General features: G+C 42.9%; 1 protein-coding gene across 3 annotated transcripts in view; it reads right to left on the bottom strand.

Moving 5' to 3' along the window:
- LOC311149310 (formin-binding protein 1-like) overlaps nt 1-22,496 on the bottom strand; it is a 70,001-nt gene that overhangs the window by 18,494 nt on the left and 29,011 nt on the right. For all 3 annotated transcript variants that reach the window (XM_084186449.1, XM_084186450.1, XM_084186448.1), the window contains exon 2: nt 565-680. In XM_084186449.1, coding sequence (XP_084042575.1) covers nt 565-680 — 116 coding nt within the window. The remainder of the gene's footprint in view (nt 1-564; nt 681-22,496) is intronic.

Raw genomic sequence — 22,496 nt, 5'->3', positions numbered from 1 at the left:
GGACACAGCCTTGAGAGCATAATCCAACAGCGTATAATGGGTATACATCTGTAACCAACTCCAGCTTTACCATTTGAGGGGCGTTGGCATCTGCCCACTCCTCTAATGTCTAGAGACTGGCCAGTAGCCACCTCCTAGAAATCAATTTGTTCCGTGGTTAAGCCTATTATATTGATTTGTGGCCCCCCAAAAATCAATTCATGGCAGCACAACCATGTCAAATTGGGCTGAGTTGGCCCAATTGTTCAGGCTGAGTGGTCTGTCTGTACCACAGATGATTTTAGATATTCATCAAAAGACAGGATCCAATTACATTATTTGATAATTATCCTAGTCATTATTTAATTACCTGACATACAACACTGATATAACATGATTAACATATTGAAGGTTAATATGCAGTACTAATGCATCCATGTCTAATATACGTCTACATCTATAACACAGAATACAGTATTCTACACAGAATACTAATTAAATTAATTGTTCAAAGTATAGGTAAAACACCTCAAAAACAGTTACGATAAAAGCCACATGGGCCAGAGAGTTTGAATAGGTTCTTACCTTAACTGTTTTGCATATGTCTGTTCGATCTCCAGCCTTTCCTTGACAAACTTTGCATACCTCTCTAGGAAGTCGATCCCCCATTGAGTATGCTTGTCAAGGTTTTCAAACTGGTCCTGAGAGAGAGATGGGGAGAAGGAGAGTGGTTAGGGTTGGAGGGAGACATTGTATGAGCGCTTACAGTGACATGCACATGATGGATTCAATTAAATGAGCCATGAATGAGAACCCAGTCGTCTGACATTGAATAACAAACACATGTTGAGTCACTACTTTATTCCTGTGCCAGGCTGTATTTCCTCAATGATCACACTGGGTAATATCAAGAGTATGTCAAATGAAAGGAAAGCTACAGACACACAGCGCAGGCATACAGAGTACAGACACTCCATACTTCTATTGATGAGAATTCCAGCTAAGGTGTCTAAGAGAAGAACCAGTAACCTTTCGTCTCCAGAGTTAAAGGGAAACTTCACAATTGTTCAACTTCATATTCATCATCTCCAGCAGCACCCCAACATCAACATATGTGAAAATGGCGTGCTTCTATGTTTTGTAGTAAAAATGATGTGTGTGTCTGTGTTTCCAATGACATCAGTGAAAACCCTAACCCAGTCAACACAGCGCATACTTTCAGCGGTCTGTCCTCATGTGACCCTCTTCTTCTTTTTGAGGTTAACCTATCCAGTAAGCACTGTGCACATTCTACACACAACCACACATAGCTGAGGCAATCCCCATTAACTGAAGACCTACTTGGAACAACTCAACATCTAGCCTACATGATATCAGTAGCCAGTTTGAGCCTATAGAGGCGGCTTAAGGAGGATGGATTAAAATGGTGTGATCTCATTTATGACCATTACATTTCTGTTCCCTATTCTGACTGACTCTACCCTTTCCTCAACTTCATTCACACCACTGGTTCTCCTCCACTACTGGGTTGGTCCCTCTCCTCTCTGCTTTAAGGTCTGAGCTGCAGCTGACAAACAGAGAGACAGGACAGTGATGATTTGATTATTCTGTGCCACTGGACGCTAACCCTCTGAAGCCAGCTTGGCTCCACGACAGTCTGGCACAACCAGCCAGGGAGACTAGCCTACATGTCCCCTACTTCAGCCATGACGTTCACCTAGAACACTGGATCAGAAAGGATATATGTTCAGCAAGGCCAAGTTTGAGATTCAGCCCAACTAAAGTGAAGAGAAACAGATTGTACAGTAAGCTTGGGCGGTATACCGTATACTGGGGTATTTGGAAATAGCCAAGGAATGGTTTTTCAATAAATCGTTATATTTGTAGCTACTTTTTAAGTAAATACGTGCAGTCAACTTATGCAATACGTTAGGAGATAAAGCAGATTGGGTTCTTCATTTCACCTGTCTAGGGATGTCCGCGACAAAAAAAAAAATATTGGTCGACCGAGAGTCGTCTGCTCTTTCGACCAATCGATTGGTCAACATTTTATTTTTCCATATATAGACACATTCTATGTGTTTTAAATCAAATCAACTATATGCACTGAGCTTGTCTGATGCTTTAAGCGCACTGTTTGATTAAATAATTTTTTCATACTGGCCCCCCGTGGGAAGGTATTGATTTGATTGTGCAGGGCTGGACTCCGACTTGCTGCGCTGTGTTAAAGAAAGACAGCCAGTGACTGTTTGACTAGCACCCATTGTCTCACTCTCCTCCCTGCTGCAGTGACCACCACAGAACATCAACAGTGTTTATCACGCTGTCCGTGTTTCTGAAGCTGCAACATAATTACAGCCATTACTGACTGAAAAGTTCTGTTACTGAAATCCTTCATTTGTTTAGGAAAAACATTCCCTATTCCCTCAACCCTTGCTCTCTTTACATGACACATGTATGCTTTGCATGCTGACCTTTAGCATATCATGATCACATCAATAAATTGGTTATAACAAACTCTGAACACCGTACCACATTTGACAGCAAAATGGATGCAGAGGACGTGACAAACTCGAAACGGGGGAATGTTTACTGGTTGCTCAGGAGGTAAAGGTGAAGTCAGATGTGTGGAATACATTTAACTAGTTGTAGAAAATACTGGAGATCAAGAAAAATAAGGTAAGGAGCAAGTGCTGCGTGCATATTATGTGTACCAAACAGGTGTTGTTCGATTACAATATAATATTCCTGACCGATTGGAACAATGCAAACAACAATAAATTATAAGCGTACCAGAGTCTGCAGTAAAAAAAAAAAAAGTAAAACCTTTATTACAGCAAAGACTAAAAACAGTCGCATTCATTCGTGAATGCAATTTCTGAAAATGAACGGTTTATTGTTTACGCTAATTATTCAAGGGTTGCTTTGTTCTTTTATTTAAAAATGAAAATGCTTGATTGCATTTCAAATCATGAATGACTCGTATGCTATGTGATGACATGAACAAATGAATGATTGATTGATACAGCAGCCTACATAAGTATTGAAATATAGGCCTAAGTAAGTTACGGTATTAAGACTAAACAGGATGAGCTCTTAGGCCTACAGCTCGATGGTTGTTATACTTATAATTATAATGATAATAATATAATAATAATAATATGCCATTTAGCAGACGCTTTTATCCAAAGCGACTTACAGTCATGCGTGCATACATTTTTGTGTATGAGTGGTCCCGGGGATCGAACCCACTACCTTGGCGTTACAAGCGCCGTGCTCTACCAGCTGAGCTACAGAGGACCATGATCATCATAATAATAATAATAATAATAATAATAATAATAATAATAAGGAGGAGAAAACTGAGAGTTATTATTATTATAAATAACAAATTTGACAATTTGGAACACTGTAAACACTAAATCAATTATAAATAATACCAGAGGCTGTGAAGCCTTTATTACAGCATAGCAAAGATTAAAAACAGCCGAATTTTTGTGAAATTGTTTATCCGACATGTTGTGGTCGCTTGAGGCTTGGTGCTCACAGAATCAGTAGGCTATTAAACAAACACTCAAACAGGCAACAGAAGCAGGACCCGTCTTATTTCTGTAAATATACAGTACCAGTCAAAAGTTTGGACACACCTACTCATTCAAGGGTTTTTCTTTAATTGTACTATTTTCTACATTGTAGAATAATAGTGAAGAAATCAAAACTATGAAATAACACATTTGAAATCATGTAGCAAACCAAAAAGGGTTCAACAAATCAAAATATATTTTATATTTGAGATTCTTCAAATAGCCACCGTTTGCCTTGATGACAGCTTTGCACACTCTTGGCATTCTCTCAACCCGCTTCACCTGGAATGCTTTTCCAACAGTCTTGAAGGAGTTCCCACATATGCTGAATACTTGTTGGCTGCGGTCGACTCATCCCAAACCATCTCAATTGGGTTGAGGGATTGTGGAGGCCAGGTCATCTGATGCAGCACTCCATCACTCTCCTTGGTAAAATAGCCCGTACACAGCCTGGAGGTGTGTTGGGTCATTGTCCTGTTGAAAAACAAATGATAGTGGGACTAAGCCCAAACCAGATGGGATGGTGTATCGCTGCAGAATGCTGTGGTAGCCATGCTGGTTAAGTGTGCCTTGAATTCTAAATAAATCACAGACAGTGTCACCAGCAAAGCACCCCCACACCATAACACCTCCTCCTCCATTCTTTATGGTGGGAAATACACATGCGGAGATCATCCGTTCACACACACCGCGTCTCACAAAGACACGGCGGTTGGAACCAAAAATCTCCAATTTGGACTCCAGACCAAATGACAAATTTCCACTGGTCTAATGTCCATTGTTTGTGTTTCTTGGCCCAAGCAGGTCTCTTCTTCTTACTGGTGTCCTTTAGTAGTGGTTTCTTTGCAGCAATTCGACCATGGAAGGCCTGATGCACACAGTCCCCTCTGAACAGTTGATGTTGAGATGTGTCTGTTACTTGAACTCTGTGAAGCATTTATTTGGGCTGAATTTCTGAGGCTGGTAACTCTAATGATCCTAACCTCTGCAGTAGAGGTAACTCTGGGTCTTCCATTCCTGTGGCGGTCCTCATGAGAGCCAGTTTCATCATAGCGCTTGATGGTTTTTGTGACTGCACTTGAAGAAACGTTTCGAAGTTCTTGAAATGTTCCGTATTGTCTGACCTTCATGTCTTAACGTAATGATGGACTGTCGTTTCTCTTTGCTTATTTGAGCTGTTCTTGCCATAATATGGACTTGGTCTTTTACCACATAGGGCCATCTTCTGTATACCCCCCCCCCCCTACCTTGTCACAACACAACTGTTTGGCGCAAACGCATTACAAAGGAAAGAAATACCACAAATTAACTTTTAAGAAGGCACACCTGTTAATTGAAATGCATTCCAGGTGACTACCTCATGAAGCTGGTTGAGAGAATGCCAAGAGTGTGCAAAACTGTCATCAAGTCAAAAGGGTGGCTATTTGAAGAATCTCAAATGTAAAATATATTTTGATTAGTTTAACACTTTTTTGGTAATTACATGATTCCATGTGTTATTTCATAGTTTATGTCTTCACTATTATTCTACAATGTAGAAAATAGTAAAAATAAAGAAAAACCATGGAATGAGTAGGTGTGTCCAAACATTTGACTGGTACTGTATGTATAACTTCATGAGCTGGATTGCCATTCTTTGCAATTCGTTTATTTTCGTTTGCGGTCGTTAGCATATTTAGCTAGCTGCCTACATGGAAATTCACCATTACTTGTGCTAATTTTCTTAGCATTCTGGTAATAGATGCCCAATGGGCTTTTTTGCAGGGTTTTTAGGCGCCCCCTTGTGTACTAAGCCGGTAATAACGTAAATCCCGGCGTGAGAGAAGGACGGTATGAGGATATGAAAATCTGGATACTGCCCAACCCTACTGTACAGTACAGCTAGCTAGGTCTAGGAGGGAACAGTGGAGCTATACCAAAGTCAGTCAGACTCAGCATACTGTTAGCCTTTGATTTCACCTGAGGGCTAACCTTCGTACTTCAGAGCTTGTTAGGAGGCTGAGAATATATAGTGAGAAACTGTCAGTATCATCCCCACCACAGATCTATACACAGCTAAGCCCCGAGTCAGGTGAGGTGAGTGACTCTCTCATGCTGTGTTCTGGGATATAGAGGGAAAGAGAGGAGGATAATATAGAGGGAAAGAGAGGAGGATAATATATAGGGAAAGAGAGGGGGATAATATAGAGGGAAAGAGAGGGGGATAATATAGAGGGAAAGAGAGGGGGATAATATAGAGGGAAAGAGAGGGGGATAATATAGAGGGAAAGAGAGGGGGATAATATAGCGGGAAAGAGAGGGGGATAATATAGAGGGAAAGAGAGGGGGATAATATAGCGGGAAAGAGAGGGGGATAATATAGAGGGAAAGAGAGGGGGATAATATAGCGGGAAAGAGAGGGGGATAATATAGAGGGAAAGAGAGGGGGATAATATAGCGGGAAAGAGAGGGGGATAATATAGAGGGAAAGAGAGGGGGATAATATAGCGGGAAAGAGAGGGGGATAATATAGAGGGAAAGAGAGGGGGATAATATAGAGGGAAAGAGAGGGGGATAATATAGAGGGAAAGAGAGGGGGATAATATAGCGGGAAAGAGAGGGGGATAATATAGAGGGAAAGAGAGGGGGGTAATATAGAGGGAAAGAGAGGGGGGTAATATAGAGGGAAAGAGAGGGGGATAATATAGAGGGAAAGAGAGGGGGATAATATAGAGGGAAAGAGAGGAGGATAATATAGAGGGAAAGAGAGGGGGATAATATATAGGGAAAGAGAGGGGGATAATATAGAGGGAAAGAGAGGGGGGTAATATAGAGGGAAAGAGAAAGAAGGTTGGATTCCAGTTTCACCCTGAAGCAGACTGTCTGAAGAGAGCTCCGGTGTCTCCTCCTCTCCCCATGTCTGAGCTGTGCTGGAGGAGAGGGGGAGAAAGGGAGAGAAGGAGAAAAGTAGAGAGAGAGGGGAAGGGGTGTCTCAATCTCTCCCATGGCTTGGTCCCTGCCTGGGAGCGAGGCAGTGTTTAGGCTTGGCTTAGGACCTAGACAGACCCACAGAGACTGACTGGTGGACTCCAGCCAACACACTTCCTCTGTGAGAGAACACTACGCAGGCCGCCCCCACGGACCCCTCCTCACTGACGCGTCACACAGACTCTGTCCATATGCACACGGGGAGGGAGGGAGGAGAAAAAGAAAGCGCGGGCTACAGTCAATTCCATGGGCCTGTTATATCATACATTAAACACATTCTCAGAAAATGTGAGCACAGATCATGGGCTAATACTATGAGTCTTTCCTACGACTAATACCATGACTTTACCTTCCTCTGACTCAGGGACAGAGATGTGTTGTTCATGTAAAAATATTCATGAACATGTAAGTATCTGTACCCTGTAGGCTCTATAAGATCAACAACTGATACTGAATTGACAACCATTCCAGAAGTACATCCCTGCGACTAGGCAAAGCATGCCAAATGAGATATGCAAGACAGCACATGTACACAACCTTTCTTTCACACCAAGACACAGACAGACAGAGACAGAGACAGAGAGACAGAGAGACAGAGACAGAGACAGAGACAGAGACAGAGACAGAGACAGAGACAGAGACAGAGAGAGAGAGAGAGAGAGAGAGAGAGAGAGAGAGAGAGAGAGAGAGAGAGAAACAATGCGCTAAAGTATTTTCAGGAGCATTGACTGTGACCAGGTCTGCCTGAGCGGCCAGGCCCCTACTGTTGCTACATTCTGATTCACACAGCTTTATCAGCCGCCTGGATGTAAATCATTTATCCTCCAATAAAATGGCTTCCTTTGCCATTTCAGGCCCTCCAGAGTTTAAATGCTCAGCACATGTCAGGGTCATGTACTCATGAAAGCCTGGGGGGGGGGGGGGGGGGACAGAGAACAGAGAACAGAGAAGGAGAGGCCTTATGGCTCCAATAACGATAAGAACCAATGCTTCTCACTTCTGCTTTATTCTCCTCTGACTTTTCACACAGTAAACAAACAGAGCTACTCTTAGTTGTGTTAATGAATGTTGACATTTGAGAACGACCACATTAGTTGCGCTGATGCCAATACCGATTTTTGGGGGTCAAGGAGGTTGATATTTTAGGCCGATATTCAATATCATTATATTTGAAAATGCTGATGAGAACATTTATCTTAAACAATTCAGCTGCCAGGATGAAAAATTTTAACAACTTAATAGGCTCTATGCACGCATCACTTCCGCATTGGCGTAAGGATACTTGGGCATTTCCGGTTACGAGAAAAAAACAGACAGTGACAGTAGACCGTTATGATGGCAGAGATGACGTTTACAAGGTGTTTGCTGGAGTTGCCTAAAGTATCTGTTAATGATATACGGAGGGTCGTCCGGACATCTAGTACGACACCACGTAGCAAACTGGATAAAGGCTTCAAATTTTACGTTTCTTCTTTTCTTTGCAACTTTGAAGGTAATATGCTAACGCTAGCTAGCCTGAGCTAGAAGCCTTGCTTTGGTGTTTTAAGTCATGACTCCGTCCTGCTTCAGGTTAATCATGCTTTAAATAAAGTTTAATCATGTGTATATACCTCTCACTTCATGTGTTTGTACTTTTATGAAAGTATCAGGTAAAAACAGGGCTACAAATGAGATCTCTGTGAGAGCCCACTGCTACCGCTCAATGAAGAAACTAAAGCCACCACACCAGCTGAGAGTAGGACTAGATTAAGTGACACGTTCAAAGTTCTGTTGAACTTGTTCAAGGTTCTGTTCAACACGTTTTACTCGTTTAATGTTACCACAGCTTTGATTGCCATTGCTAAGGGAACACTTTAGAACTTGTGGTTTTCACGATAGCTGAACAGTGGTAGCCTAATACAGACCAGGGTAGCTGAGTGGGAATTGCCATGCTTTGTTGTTGGGTCTGTTGTAAACAAATTGGAGTTTGGTTTGAAATGTAAACAATAATGAGATTACTACTTTTTCCTGACTTGAGGACTGCAATGACAGTAACATATTCCACTCAGCTATTCTTCAAACTGCTGATGTTCTACTCAAAACTGTCCTGTCATCTTTACTTCTTTCTTTATAAACATATGGCCCAACTTCCTTGCTTTTGTACTTGATGTTTCTATTTTTCAAGAGGAATTAGGAGCAAAACCTTCACTCTACTATTGTTATTGGTACTAGGCTACAATGCTGCACCACTCACCTACTGCTCTGCCAATACTGTTTGAAGGAAGGTAAATGGCACAAGACAATAGGTAAGTGGTGGGAGACAGTATAGCCAAGTGGTGCAAGACAGTAGGAAAGTGATGCAGAAAGCACAAAAGTGTGATGTAATGTGTGTAATTATGTAATTCACTGTCTTTGGGAAAAGTGAAAAAACTAACAGAAGAATTGCATCTGGCAGACACTGTACATTGCGTGTACAAAGTGTACACACTTTCGTACGTTTACACGTCATCGTGTTATAAGTCAAGACGAAGTATTACAAGTAAAAACATGAACAAACATAAAGATAAACAACAACGACGAAAATTAACCGTTTCGGATGTTTTTGACGACAAGCATTCAATGCTAGCATACGGTAGCACGGCATTCTACGATAACCGGAAGTTTACATCCATCCTGAGATTTAACCAGAAATACGTCATGCTCGCCTGTGCCTATCGCCTATTGGCTAGTTCAGCTATCTGTCAAAAAATGGGCGGGTTGTAACTTGATCCTACTGCTACGATTGGATAGAGCGAGGCTGTAACTCCGCTCCTTTTCACATCTCTCATATCACTTGCTGGCTGCTGTTTAATGCTACTATGATAACTAGCTCAATGGCGATGACATTTGCTACCAAGCCATAAATATGCATAATATCTAACAAGGAGAGCGAGAGTAGGAAAACGATTTAACGACGATTCACGTCCTGTCTGAATGACTCAAATCTGCCCATAGTTTGAGAAGTGAGAACGCATACACGCACGCTGATCTACAACTTCTTGGATGGCTAAATAATCCACCCAAAAAATTAAGCATTCAACCTCAGTCCCCACCCAATGTTCAATCTCAGGGTCCATTGTCTGTCCTGGACAGCCAATTTGACACTAGACAGGGATAAATTGCCCCGTGCTGGAAATGTTACATTTTCAAAAACTGGAAATGTGCTTTTCATTCAGTTACAACACTGACATAATGCAGGAAGATTCTTAGGTAGCTAAACCTATTGCCAACCTTTATTTAGGCAAACACTTCCTTCTTTCCCTATTACGACAATCATCTAATCTGACTATCAAGTGTCAATTTACGGATACGATTGCGGATGGTCAGATCAGTACACCAGTAAATAGCTAAAGTTACACCAAAGAGGTTTAGAAACTCTGTGGTTACACCGCAAGACAGATGGCTCGTTGCCGAAAATGGTGCACGTTCAAAATGATAAACAACTAACGTTAGCTAGCTACGTTGGCTATTCGCTCCCATCTGATATCTTAGCACCGTGGTTATCTAGCCAGCTAGCTAGAATAGTAGCTAATATAGCTAGCTAGCTAACACCAAGGATGAATTAGTTATTGTAATCTTTGCAGGTCACAAGCTTGCTTATTACATGCATGTCCGGGCACGTCGACACGAGCCTTGTTATTAGTGAATTAAACTAAACTAATATTTGCAACAGGCCACTAAATTCATCAGTTTCTCAATACTGCACCTTTCTGTTGGAGAATGAGATAGCTTGCTTGCTGCTACTGATTTTCGATAGTCGATAGACGATAGACTAGAAAAGGCCAATATCGGCCTGATAATGACACGTAAACGGAAGTGACCACAAATAAAGTTGGGTCAGACGGGTTGTCCTTCCTTCCATTAACGTCAGCAGGTAAACCAGCTCCTCCTTACCCTCCACGCTCTGATTCCATCCAAACCCAAATAGATAGTTAAGATAAATAGTTCATGACAACCTACATGAGACGGCGTTAGTTGGTGTATGTCACATTCTGTCAATGATGGGTGTGTGTGTGTGTGTGTGTGTGTGTGTGTGTGTGTGTAATGGACACATCTAGGGATTACTCAGGGTACACTGAGCACTATCCCCAGCCCCTGCAGCATGCCTCCCAAGGAAATGACTTTACCAGGAGACTTGTGCTCTGCTCAAGTGGAAAAACAGTATGACTTCAAGCATCTGTCTGCCAGCCACCATCTCTTACAGGCCCCTGCACACGGACACACACGCATGCTGTAAACACACGTGCAGACGTAGGTAATACTGTTAGAGCATGACGGTGATAGGTACCATACCAAAAAAGAATTACATTAAAGTAATAATATTTCTATGATAGCTTCTCTCCTCAGGTCAGTGGTAAGATCTGTGATGTGCCTTGATTGTATAGCAAGTTCAGACGAGCACCCCATCAACCATCACATCCTCTATGCTGTGCACAGAGCAGACAGAGCTGTGTACAGTACTAAGCCTGTGTTTTCTCCCTCAACAACACCACTCTACACTCTAACCTCTAGGCATGGCCTGTTCAGAGTTATGACGTTATGAGTGAAATGGTTGAAAAGCACCTGACTCATCCAGCAGGTGACGGCATGTCTGCATGTAGGCTACAGTATATAGCAGCCAAACTTCCTCAACTAAACAAGGTCAACTCAGTCCCTGGTAAAGGTGTGGTCTACCGGATAATTCATACTGACAGTAACAGCTTGGGTACAATACAATGCTAATGGAAAATCAGGGCAGAATACGCACGCGCGCAAAGAATCGGCCAGACTACTGTCACATGGTTTGTGCCAAGACAGCAACATGAGAGGTATTTACAGTGTGAAGGGCAGAACAATGGGATAGGAGGAAAACCACAACACCTCAAGTCCCCAAAATAATCTCTCAATGGACTGAGCTCAGCAACCCACAGTGACTACTATGATGACAACGGGTAACAACCTTGCAATAGCACTGAATCAGAGCAAGGGAGGAGGGGGGCTTGTGATGAAAAAATAATAAGTGGGTCCCAAAAAATAAATAAAAATATATGTTACAGCAGCAAGGTCTGTTTCACAGTTTCATCGAACTAAGACCCCCTGTGAATGTAACTTCAGTTGTTGGTGCTGTGCTGCTTCCTCTCCGACATAAGCCTGTTGTTTACTGACACTAGCCCATTCCCATATGGGTCCCCTGGCGTAGCTGCACCGCTGGGCCTAATGGATGTTTTCAATAACACAAGGCAGTTTGAACTCATCATAGTGGGCCTGGGAGCAGAGCCTATCCTCCCAGGACAGCCTGTGTACTATGAAAGCACAGCCTGTGTTTTCATTCTCCGGTCACTGCTTAATCTCAAAGTGATAGTATTCTCTCTCTGCGGCAGAGATATCACAATATGCTGAATGTGGTCCAGAGCCAAAGAAGGGCTTGATTCTGGCCCAGTATATATAGTGGTGTTTAGGGCCAGCACTGCATCTGTTGGGAAACAGCTTACACATACAGTACAGCCAGTCCTTACAACATAGAACACAGCTAGAGCCTCTTCAGTCTGTCAGTCAGAGAAAAACGAGCTTCAATGGACCAATGACAACAACATAAAGGCAAAATGCTATGGAAAGTTATGTTTTTCAGCGCAGCCCTTACTTATCCTGCAGGAAAATAACTTTCCTGTGGGAGAACCTGCAGGCTATGAGCTGCATTAATAAACAAGTATAATTCATCTGAATAATCTGAGCATTAAAATGAATAGGCCTAGGTCTCCTATAAACCACTGTGTTGACTTCATGAAGAGTGGAGACAACTGAAGACTTATGGCTAGGCCCAGGACAGACTGGCTCCTGTCTTACAGCAGAAACACAGCTTTGGCCATTACACCAAAGCCTCCTGTTGACCCATGAACTGCTGTTACTCTTTGCTCCTCACTTTTGAGTGTTGTGATGATACAGGTTACTGGTGCCATCGAAGTGCAGAATACTATTACTAATTAACTCAACTACCAGGCATAGCTGACAGTGCAGTGCAGTGCAGGAGCAAACGTTCATTTTACATTTTAGTCATTTAGCAGATGCTCTTATCCAGAGCAACTTACAGTTAGTGAGTGCATACATTCTTTTTTTTCTTTTTTCATACTGGCCCCCCGTGGGAATCGAACCCACAACCCTGGCGTTGCAAGCGCCATGCTCTACCAACTGAGCTACACGGGTTCATGTTCCGAGAGTTTCTGTGTCGGTCTGTCCCGTCTGTCTGCCTTACGTCAGCTTTCCTCCATCGCTCGATACTCATGAATAAGTAACTCCATGAGCTCATCATCCCATCCTTGGCCTGCCTGCTCCTCTCTGGCTCACCACATCCACGTCTGTACTGTGACACACCATACAGTAACACAACATACAGAACAAAGCTTCACAGTGCAATGCAGCACAATAGAGCACAGTGCAGAATGGACTGGCCAGTAATCTGGGCCCAGAGCTCACCTTTCAGTAACCCGACCTCCACACAGAAGCCTGTCACCACTAGGATCTCTCCATGGATAAGCCTGAGGGGGAACAGCAGTATGGAGGCCAGAGTACAAGCCAAGTTGGATCTGTCTGGGAAAGAGACTTCAAGCCAGGGTTCTCATTCTCAGGGGCTGGACTGACTGAGAGGAATGTATTTTTTGGTGTGAAGAGGGGAGAAACGTCCTTATGTATTCCCAGGAATTTGGGTGGAGATTCCCAAAATGCCAGTTCAGCAGATCAGGTTTCTCTTTTAAGTGTTTCTCTGTTTCATTCTCCAAGGTTTCTCTTTTCAATGTCAGGGGATGATGTGTTCTGAGACACACAGGGCAGTTCCAACATCACTGCTATGCCATTTAGCCTGCCCGGTCTCCCTTTCACTCACTCTATACCTCAACTAGAGTCAGATGTTTTCATGGAGTTCCGATGGTTGAGTTTCAATGTAATTAATCTATCTTGTAAACGATCTCCCCATTTCCAAAAGTATTTTTCCCTCTAGAGAAGATCCCTCGTCCCAGAGTGGGAGCCCTGTTAACACATGGGACAGTACTAAGGGGCAGTGCACAGGAGAAATTTAACAGAGATGGCCGTCTTACATTTCCTCTCATGATGAAAGATGCAGAGCAAACATTATGATTTGATGAAATTCAGTACCCATACCGCTAACATTTCAGTAAAGACTTTACTGACCATAAGACCACATTTACTGACCATGCAATAACTTTCACTGAACAAAAACAAAGGGATCATGTAAGGCAGCCTCCCAAAACTGCAGACTAGCAGCAACTAGCCACAACCCCAGAGGAACACAAGCATATCTGAAAAGGCATCTCCCTAGGCCAGAGGAAAACAGCCTTACTAAGAATGTCAGGAAGTGATGTCATCACTGGAAAAATAACATCAGGACTCCCAAGGTCTCTCTCTACTTGAAATGCTCTGCTCCATGTAGATAATAAAGGGGTTTGATACATCAAGCTACACACAATACCCCATGATGAGAATATATTTTTTTTAAAACGGAAATATCACATTTACATAAGTATTCAGACCCTTCACTCAATACTTTGTTGACGCACATTTGGCAGCGATTACAGCCTCAAGTCTTCTTGGGTATTACGCTACAAGCTTGGCACGCCTGTATTTGGGGAGTTTCTCCCATTCTTCTCCGTAGATCCTCTCAAGCTCTGTCAGGTTGGATGGGGAGCGTCGCTGCACAGCTATTTTCAGATCTCTCCAGAGATGTTCGATCGGGTTTTATGTCCGTGCTCTGGCTGGGCCACTAAAGGACATTCAGAGACTTGTCCTGAAGCCACTCCTGCGTTGTCTTGGCTGTGTGCTTAGGGTCGTTGTCCTGTTGGAAGGTGAACCTTCGCCCCAGTCTGAGGTCCTGAGCGCTCTGGAGCAGGTTTTCATCAAGGATCTCTCTGTACTTTGCTCTGTTCTTCTTTCCCTTGATCCTGACTAGTCTCCCAGTCCCTGCCGCTGAAAAACATCCCAACAGCATGATGCTGCCACCACCATGCAGGTTTCCTCCAGACATGACGCTTGGAATTCAGGCCAAATAGTTCAATCTAGGTTTAAATCAGACCAGAGAATCTTGAGTCCTTTAGGTGCCTTTTGGCGAACTCTGTCAGAGTGACCATCTGGTTCTTTGTCACCTCCCTGACAAAGGCCCTTCTCCCCCGATTGCTCAGTTTGGCCGGGGAGGCCAGCTCTAGGAAGAGTTTTGGTGGTTCTAAACTTATTCCATTTAAGAATGATGGAGGCCACTGTGTTCTTGGGGACCTTCAATGCTGCACACATTTTTTAGTACCCTTCCCAAGACCTGTGCCTCGACACAATCCTGTCTCGGAGCTCTACAGACAATTCCTTCGATCTCATGGCTTGGTTTTTGCTCTGACATGCACTGTCAACTGTGGGACATTATATAGACAGGTGTGTGCCTTTCCAAATCATGTCCAATCAATTGAATTTACCACAGGTTGACTCCAATCAAGTTGTAGAAACATCTCAAGGATGATCAATGGAAACAGGATGCACCTGAGCTCAATTTCGAGTATCATAGCAAAGAGTCTGAATACCTATGTCAACAAGATGATTTTTTATAAACGTGAAAACATTTCTAAAAACCTGTTTTTGCTTTGTCATTATGGGGTATTGTGTGTAGTTTGATTAGGATTATTTATTTTTTAAATCCATTTTAGAATAAGGCTGCAATGTAACAAAATGTGGAAAAAGTCAAGGGGTCTGAATACTTTCCGAATGCACTGTAGCTGCAGGGACAATACCCTCATTACACCCTGGTGTTCTGAGGCAGTGTAAAAAGCAGGCAGCTAGTTGCTAGGAGAGCGGGGCAGAGAGCAGGGTGGAAAATGTCACCCTGTCTAAAACACTGGCATCACTCTGCAGGCCCTGCCGTGAGTCAGTGAGTTTGTGAGTGTGTGTGAGTGTGAGTGCACAGACAGTACAGGTACATCAAAGCTTGGACCGAGAGACTGAGAAACAGCTTCTATCTCCAGGCAATCAGACTGTTAAACAGTCACCACTAGCTGGCCTCCGTCCAGTACACTGCCCTGAACTTTAGTCACTGTTACTAGCCGGCTACCACCCGGTACTCTACCCTGCAACTTAAGAGACTGCTTCCCTATATAGATCATTGAACACTGGTCACTTTAGTAAAGTTTGCATACTGTTTTACCCACTTTATATGTATATACTGTATTCTAGTTATTGCTCATCCTATATACAGTTGAAGTCAGAGGTTTACATACACTTAGGTTGGAGTCATTAAAACTTGTTTTTCAACTCCACAAATTTCTTGTTAACAAACTATAGTTTTGGCAAGTCGGTTAGGACATCTACTTTGTGAATGACACAAGTAATTTTTCCAACAATTGTTTACAGACAGATTATTTCACTTATAATTCACTGTATCACAATTCCAGTGGGTCAGAAGTTTACATACACTAAGTTGAATGTGCCTTTAAACAGCATGGACAATTCCAGAAAATGATGTCATGGCTTTAGAAACTTCTGATAGGCTAATTGACATCATTTGAGGTCAATTGGAGGTGTACCTGTGGATGTATTTCAAGGCTTACCTTCAAACTCAGTGCCTCTTTGCTTGACATCATGGGAAAATCAAAAGAAATCAGCCAAGCCCTCAGAAAGAAAATTGTAGACCTCCACAAGTCTGGTTCATCCTTGGGAGCAATTTCTAAAACGCCTGAAGGTACCACGGTCATCTGTACAAACAATATTACGCAAGTATAAACACCATGGGACCACGCAGCTGTCATACCGCTCAGGAAGGAGACGCGTTCTGTCTCCCAGAGATCAACAGCATCATGCTGTGGGGGTGCTTTGCTGCAGGAGAGACTGGTGCACTTCACAAAATAGATGGCATCATGAGGAAGTAAAATTATGTGGATATATTGAAGCAACATCTCAAGACATCAGTCAGGAAGTTAAAGCTTGGTCGCGAATGGGTTTTCCAAATGGACAATGACCCCAAGCATACTTCCAAAGTTGTGGCAAAATGGCTTAAGGACAACAAAGTCAAGGTATTGGAGTGGCCATCACAAAGCCCTGACATCAATCCTATAGAAAATGTGTGGGCAGAACTGAAAAAGCATGTGGGAGCAAGGAGGCCTACAAACCTGACTCAGTTACACCAGCTCTGTCAGGAGGAATGGGCCAAAACTCACCCATCTTATTGTGGGAAGCTTGTGGAAGGCTACCCGAAACGTTTGACTCAAGTTAAACAATTTAAAGGCAATGCTACCAAATACTAATTGAGTGTATGTAAACTTCTGACCCACTGGGAATGTGATGAAAGAAATAAAAGCTAAAATAAATCATTCTCTCTACTATTATTCTGACATTTCACATTCTTTAAATAAAATGGTGATCCTAACTGACCTAAGACAGGGAATTTTTACTAGGATTAAATGTCAGGAATTGTGAAAAACTGAGTTTACATGTATTTGGCTAAGGTGTATGTAAACTTCCGACTTCAACTGTAACTACTGCTGTACACACATTTATATTCACATACTGTCCATACTCACCATTCACATACATATACAGTGGGGAGAACAAGTATTTGATACACTGCCGATTTTGCAGGTTTTCCTACTTACAAAGCATGTAGAGGTCTGTAATTTTTATCATAGGTACACTTCAACTGTGAGAGACGGAATCATGCAATAAAATGCAAATGAATTACTTAAAAATCATACAATGTGATTTTCTGGATTTTTGTTTTAGATTCCGTCTCTCACAGTTGAAGTGTACCTATGATAAAAAATTACAGACCTCTACATGCTTTGTAAGTAGGAAAACCTGCAAAATCGGCAGTGTATCAAATACTTGTTCTCCCCACTGTATACAATATTCCAGTCTCTGGTCCGGAAGCTAATTTCCTACAATTCTATCAATTTTGCCATGGGATTTTGCACTGTGTGTTTATATACTGTATTCTCAACACAGCTCATTCTAATATTTCTACTACTGTACATTGCATTTTAGTTACACTGTTCATACACACTGCATATTTCTTTGTATACTTGATTCTTGACATCACTATTATACACTATATATACAAAAGTATGTGGACACCCCTTCAAATTAGTGGATTCGACTATTTCAGTCACACCCGTTGCTGACAGGTGTATAAAATCGAGCACACAGCCATGCAATCTCCATAGACAAACATTGGCAGTAGAATGGCCCGTACTGAAGAGCTCAGTGACTCAACGTGGCACCGTCAGAGGATGCCACCTTTCCAACAAGTCAGTTATTCATATTCTGCCCTGCTAGAGCTGCCCTGGTCAACTGTAAGTGTTGTTATTGTGAAGTGGAAACATGTAGGAGCAACAACGGCTCAGCCACGAAGTGGTAGGCCACACAGAACGGGACCGCTAAGTGCTGAAGCACCTAGCACATAAAAATCGCTTGTCCTCGGTCCAACACTCACTACCGAGTTCCAAACTACCTCTGGAAGCGATGTCAGCACAATAACTGTTCGTCGGGAGCTTCATGAAATGGGTTTCCATGGCCGAGCAGCCACACACAAGCCTAAGATAACCATGTGCAATGCCAAGCGTCGGCTGGAGTGGTGTAAAGCTCAACGCAATTGGACTCTGGAGCAGCGGAAACGCGTTCTCTGGAGTGATGAATCACGCTTCACCATCTGACAGACAAATCTGGGTTTGGCAGATGCCAGCAGAACGCTACCTGCCCCAATGCATAGTACCAACTGTCAAGTTTGGTGGAGGAGGAATAATTGCATTCTAGATGATTGTGTGCTTCCAACTTTGTGGCAACAGTTTGGGGAAGGCCCTTTCCTGTTTCAGCATGACAATGCCCGCGTGCACAAAGCGAGGTCCATACAGAAATGGTTTGTTGAGATCGGTGTGGAAGAACTTGACTGGCCTGCACAGAGCACTGACCTCAACCCCATCTAACAACTTTGGGATGAATTGGAACACCGACTGCGAACCAGGCCTAATCGCCCAACATCAGTGCTCGACCTCACTAACGCTCTTGTGGCTGAATGGAAGCATGTCCCCGCAGCAATGTTCCAACATCTAGTGGAAAGCCTTCCCAGAAGAGTGGAGGCTGTTAAAGCAGCAAAAGGGGGGACCAACTCCATATTAATGTCCATGATTTTGGAATGAGATGTTCGACGAGCAGGTGTCCACATGCTTTTGGTCATGTAGTGTCTCTACTGCTGTACATATTGTTCTTAGTATATCTTGTGTAAATTAATCTGGTGTATATACGTATAGATTGCATTTGGAATACTGTTACAGTTCTATTTGGGTTGTTAAATTGGATTCATTCCGACATTTCTTGATTTCTTGTTTTTTTGTAAATATTTGTTTATTATTTGTGTACTTGTTTGACATTTTACTGCATTGTTAGGAGCTAGTAACACAAGCATTTCTCTGCATCTGCTATAACATCTGCTTAACTGTGTACACGACCAATAAACTTTGATTTGATTTGGCTGTGACAACACCCAGAAAAGAGAGGCTCGGGCTCTGGGTTGAATGTAGGGGGGAGGTGAAACTATGCAGCCCCCAGTCTTTCTTCATTTCATGAATAATGCACAGGGAATAAAATAAAAATCAAGGCAGCTTTGGGGAGTTGATGCCGAATAATGTAATAGACAATGTGTTCTTGTAGAACGCAGATAAATGTCTCATTTGCAAATGGGACTCTAGGTAAGATTCTTGTGTCTTCATCAGGTTGAGTTTTTCTGGAAAAATACCCCGGTTCTGTCACTGTGGCTTTTCCCCCTTCTTATCGCAACAGAAAAGCAGCCAAAAATTCCCCCTTGAGAGGGATAGTGAAAAATAAATAAATAATAATAATAATAATAATAATAATAATACAGTAAGAGCTGGCTAGCTCTGAAGTTAGTTACCACATCATCCCTGCAACCTGCTGTCCTAATGAAGCACCCGGGGCACAGGAGCTAATGTTCCCTTCATCCCCAACAACGCTCTACCCCTCAGACAGATCCAAACCCCTGTCCTAATCCAATCTCTATCATCCAGACCTTTTGATGTGCTGAAAATACAGAGGAGAGAAGGGGAGAGGCACAGGGGTGAAAATACATGTCTTGTATTAAGTTGCCTGGCTGCCTGCAACATTTATGACTCTGGTTAGTCGATCCCTAGTTGTTCTGCCGGCAGGCAGGCAGGAAAAGTTACAGTAGGCCTGGAGGCTGACCGTGCAGAGTGCAGATAAACAGAGGCTGCAGCAGCAGCACCGTGGAGCTGGTAATCCAATTCCCATGCAGAGCAGGGAACTGACTGGATCATTCATCCCCCTTCCTCTCCCCTGTAACTATTCCTAAGGTCGTTACTGTAAATGAGAATGGAGATCCAGGAGATGAATGTGATCATGCGTAGGAGGACTTGGGACAGGAAGAGGCTGTGGGGCCCAGGGACTAACGCTACACAATGACTCTTTAGTCATGGCTGTCCTGGCCAGGCGTTTCCCACTGGTGCTGTAGGCCGCAGCCCCATGCACTCAGCCTGGTAGGGAAGACTCACTGGCTCCTTTGACAGCAAGTTCCAGCCGGATGGCAGTCAGGCAGTCACATTGGATCACATGGCGAGAGATGGTACTCTACCCCCCTCTACTCCACTCGCTGAAGAGGCGTCGGTTCAAAGTCTACAACTCTGCCTCTGTCCGTTCGGAGTGTGTCTGTCATGATGACCTCTCATCGCCACTCCTGGGGCCCAAAGAGTAGTGGAATTGATGTGGCAGACAGAGACTCTGGCTTGTCCAGGACATGGTCAGGTGGATCTGAGATTTACAACCTCAGGAGTCTTCAGGAGCATCAGGGTTTGCATTCAACTGCCTGAGACTGGCCATTTAGAGGGGTTACAGTAGTTTGCGATGAAGGGAATTGTGAAACAAGATAGGCCCATCGTACGCTTTCCAGACGATACGCCTACGATTCAGAAGCACTACAGTTGCATATAATTTCATATTTGTCTAGATTTTGATTACCAATGAATAGACTTGGTGAAATATGAGTTCATTCATGGGCCATTTGAGACAAACTGATGAGTTAAGTCTGATAAGAAGGAACACAAGGGCTATTTTGTGCATGACCCAGTATTTCAGCAATATTTATGCAATGACTTTAGTAAAATTTACACAAGTTGACAAGTAAGGAACATTGTGCTTCACTCCATGGCACAGAGGCTAAATGTTTAGTGTGCAGAAAGACAACATTGATGGAGAGGAAGTGGCCAATGTCTTTAGTGAGTCATTGGGGGTCAGTGGAATTTAAACCAAGCCACTGCCATTATGAGTCCAACTAACACCACGGGCTCCAAGGGGGCGGAAACAATGGCTTCTTGTCATACTAGTAGTGCCTTGGCTATTTCATATATACTCTTATACCCCAGCCCCAGAACAAAAGACATACTGTGGTGTATGACCAACTAACCCTTATGGAGGGGGGCCTGGGGGACATAAACTAGACCCTGTTTTCTCATCAGAGCACCAGCCCTTCAGCATGTGAGAGTTGTATTCATCCAGTAGCACTCTGGTCATGCATAATGTGCAAGACAGATTGGCCAAATAAAGTTAATGACATAATTTAAGTGACCTGGTTACACACCACAATAGTCATTTATTAAACACATACTAAATTCCTTTAACATGACACAGAGCCCTAGAGGGTCTCAGCCGGACATTACTTTATATATGGATTAAGGAAGAGGGAGGAAGACCATTTTTAGACATCTCCCAAAGTCCTCAGCTAGCCTATATTTCTGGGTCTCACTCTTTAGCTCTGTCTGTGGATTATGTAAAAAATTAAAATAAAAAATAAAAGAAGAAATATAAGACTGAAGGACAAATCTTTACATTCATACAAACAATGTCTGTAAAACATTTAGCTCAGAGATTTGTTTATTGCACGCCACATAAATCATAGGGGGTGCTTCCAAAGTCTGAATACATGTTATGAAAAGTATATGCCTTAAAAAAATATGTCAATAAAATACATACATCTTCTGCCTCAGGTCAGACAAATAGGTTAAATCTGGGCTAAACTTACTATTTTCAGAAAGAGAGCAAATGCTTACATTTTAAGCAGACATCTAATTTTCCTGTTCTGTGATTGGCTCTTGCCTTGTTTGGCTGTTGGCTGTAGAGCAGCAGTCTAAATACAGGGCTGACCCTAGCCTGCCTGACACCATCTGGACCTGAGCTGGTCAGCTCATCATTGCTCCTGGACCAAGGAATGACATCTGACAGGGTGGACCTAGCAATGCAGTCAGGCTCCCTAAAGAGTCCACTATAAGAGCACAGTACACACTAGGGTTGAAAAGCGGGACCTGGGTTACCGACATTTCCCGCCCAAAGCCACTCCCTTTTCCCGGGATAAATAACTGTGAGCAATCGGTAAATTCTTTCTATCAACAGCTAAATCTAGCTTCTCTGCGGTATTAATACGCTATCTGAATGATCAATCAACGCTCAGGGTGGGGACAGACAGTGCATCTCAGTATGGAGCGCAGTTCACAATGCATGTACAATCTCATCATGGTAACTTTTTTTCTTGTGACAGGTAGGCCTAGATTTGCTGCAGCATAGCTTATGCTACAGTAATAAAATGACTGACTGCGCATCTAATTTACACATCTCCCTCTGGCTTTTCGGGGTCACCTTATTTATTTAATTGCAGTTGCAGAGTTTTAAAACAGCCCATGACTCAAATATCGTTGCTTTAAATCAGTGCGCATGTGAGCACTCTCTCGCAGTCTCTCTCTCCATTAATTCCATTCAAATTGCATCCAAAATAGATAGTCCTGTTCAAGATTAGGTTTAGGCGGTATACCGTATACCGGGGTATTTGGAAAAAGCAATGGGATGGTTTTTCTATACAGTCAATACCGCAGAAATTATTTCTTACGTTTTTTTTATATACATTTCGATATTTAT

Source organism: Coregonus lavaretus (genome assembly GCF_964263955.1).
Source record: "Coregonus lavaretus genome assembly, chromosome: 21".
In the NCBI taxonomy this organism is placed as follows: Eukaryota; Metazoa; Chordata; class Actinopteri; order Salmoniformes; family Salmonidae; genus Coregonus; species Coregonus lavaretus.
The sequence above is the reverse complement of the archived record's forward strand: the minus strand, read 5'-3'. Positions and strand labels throughout refer to the sequence as shown.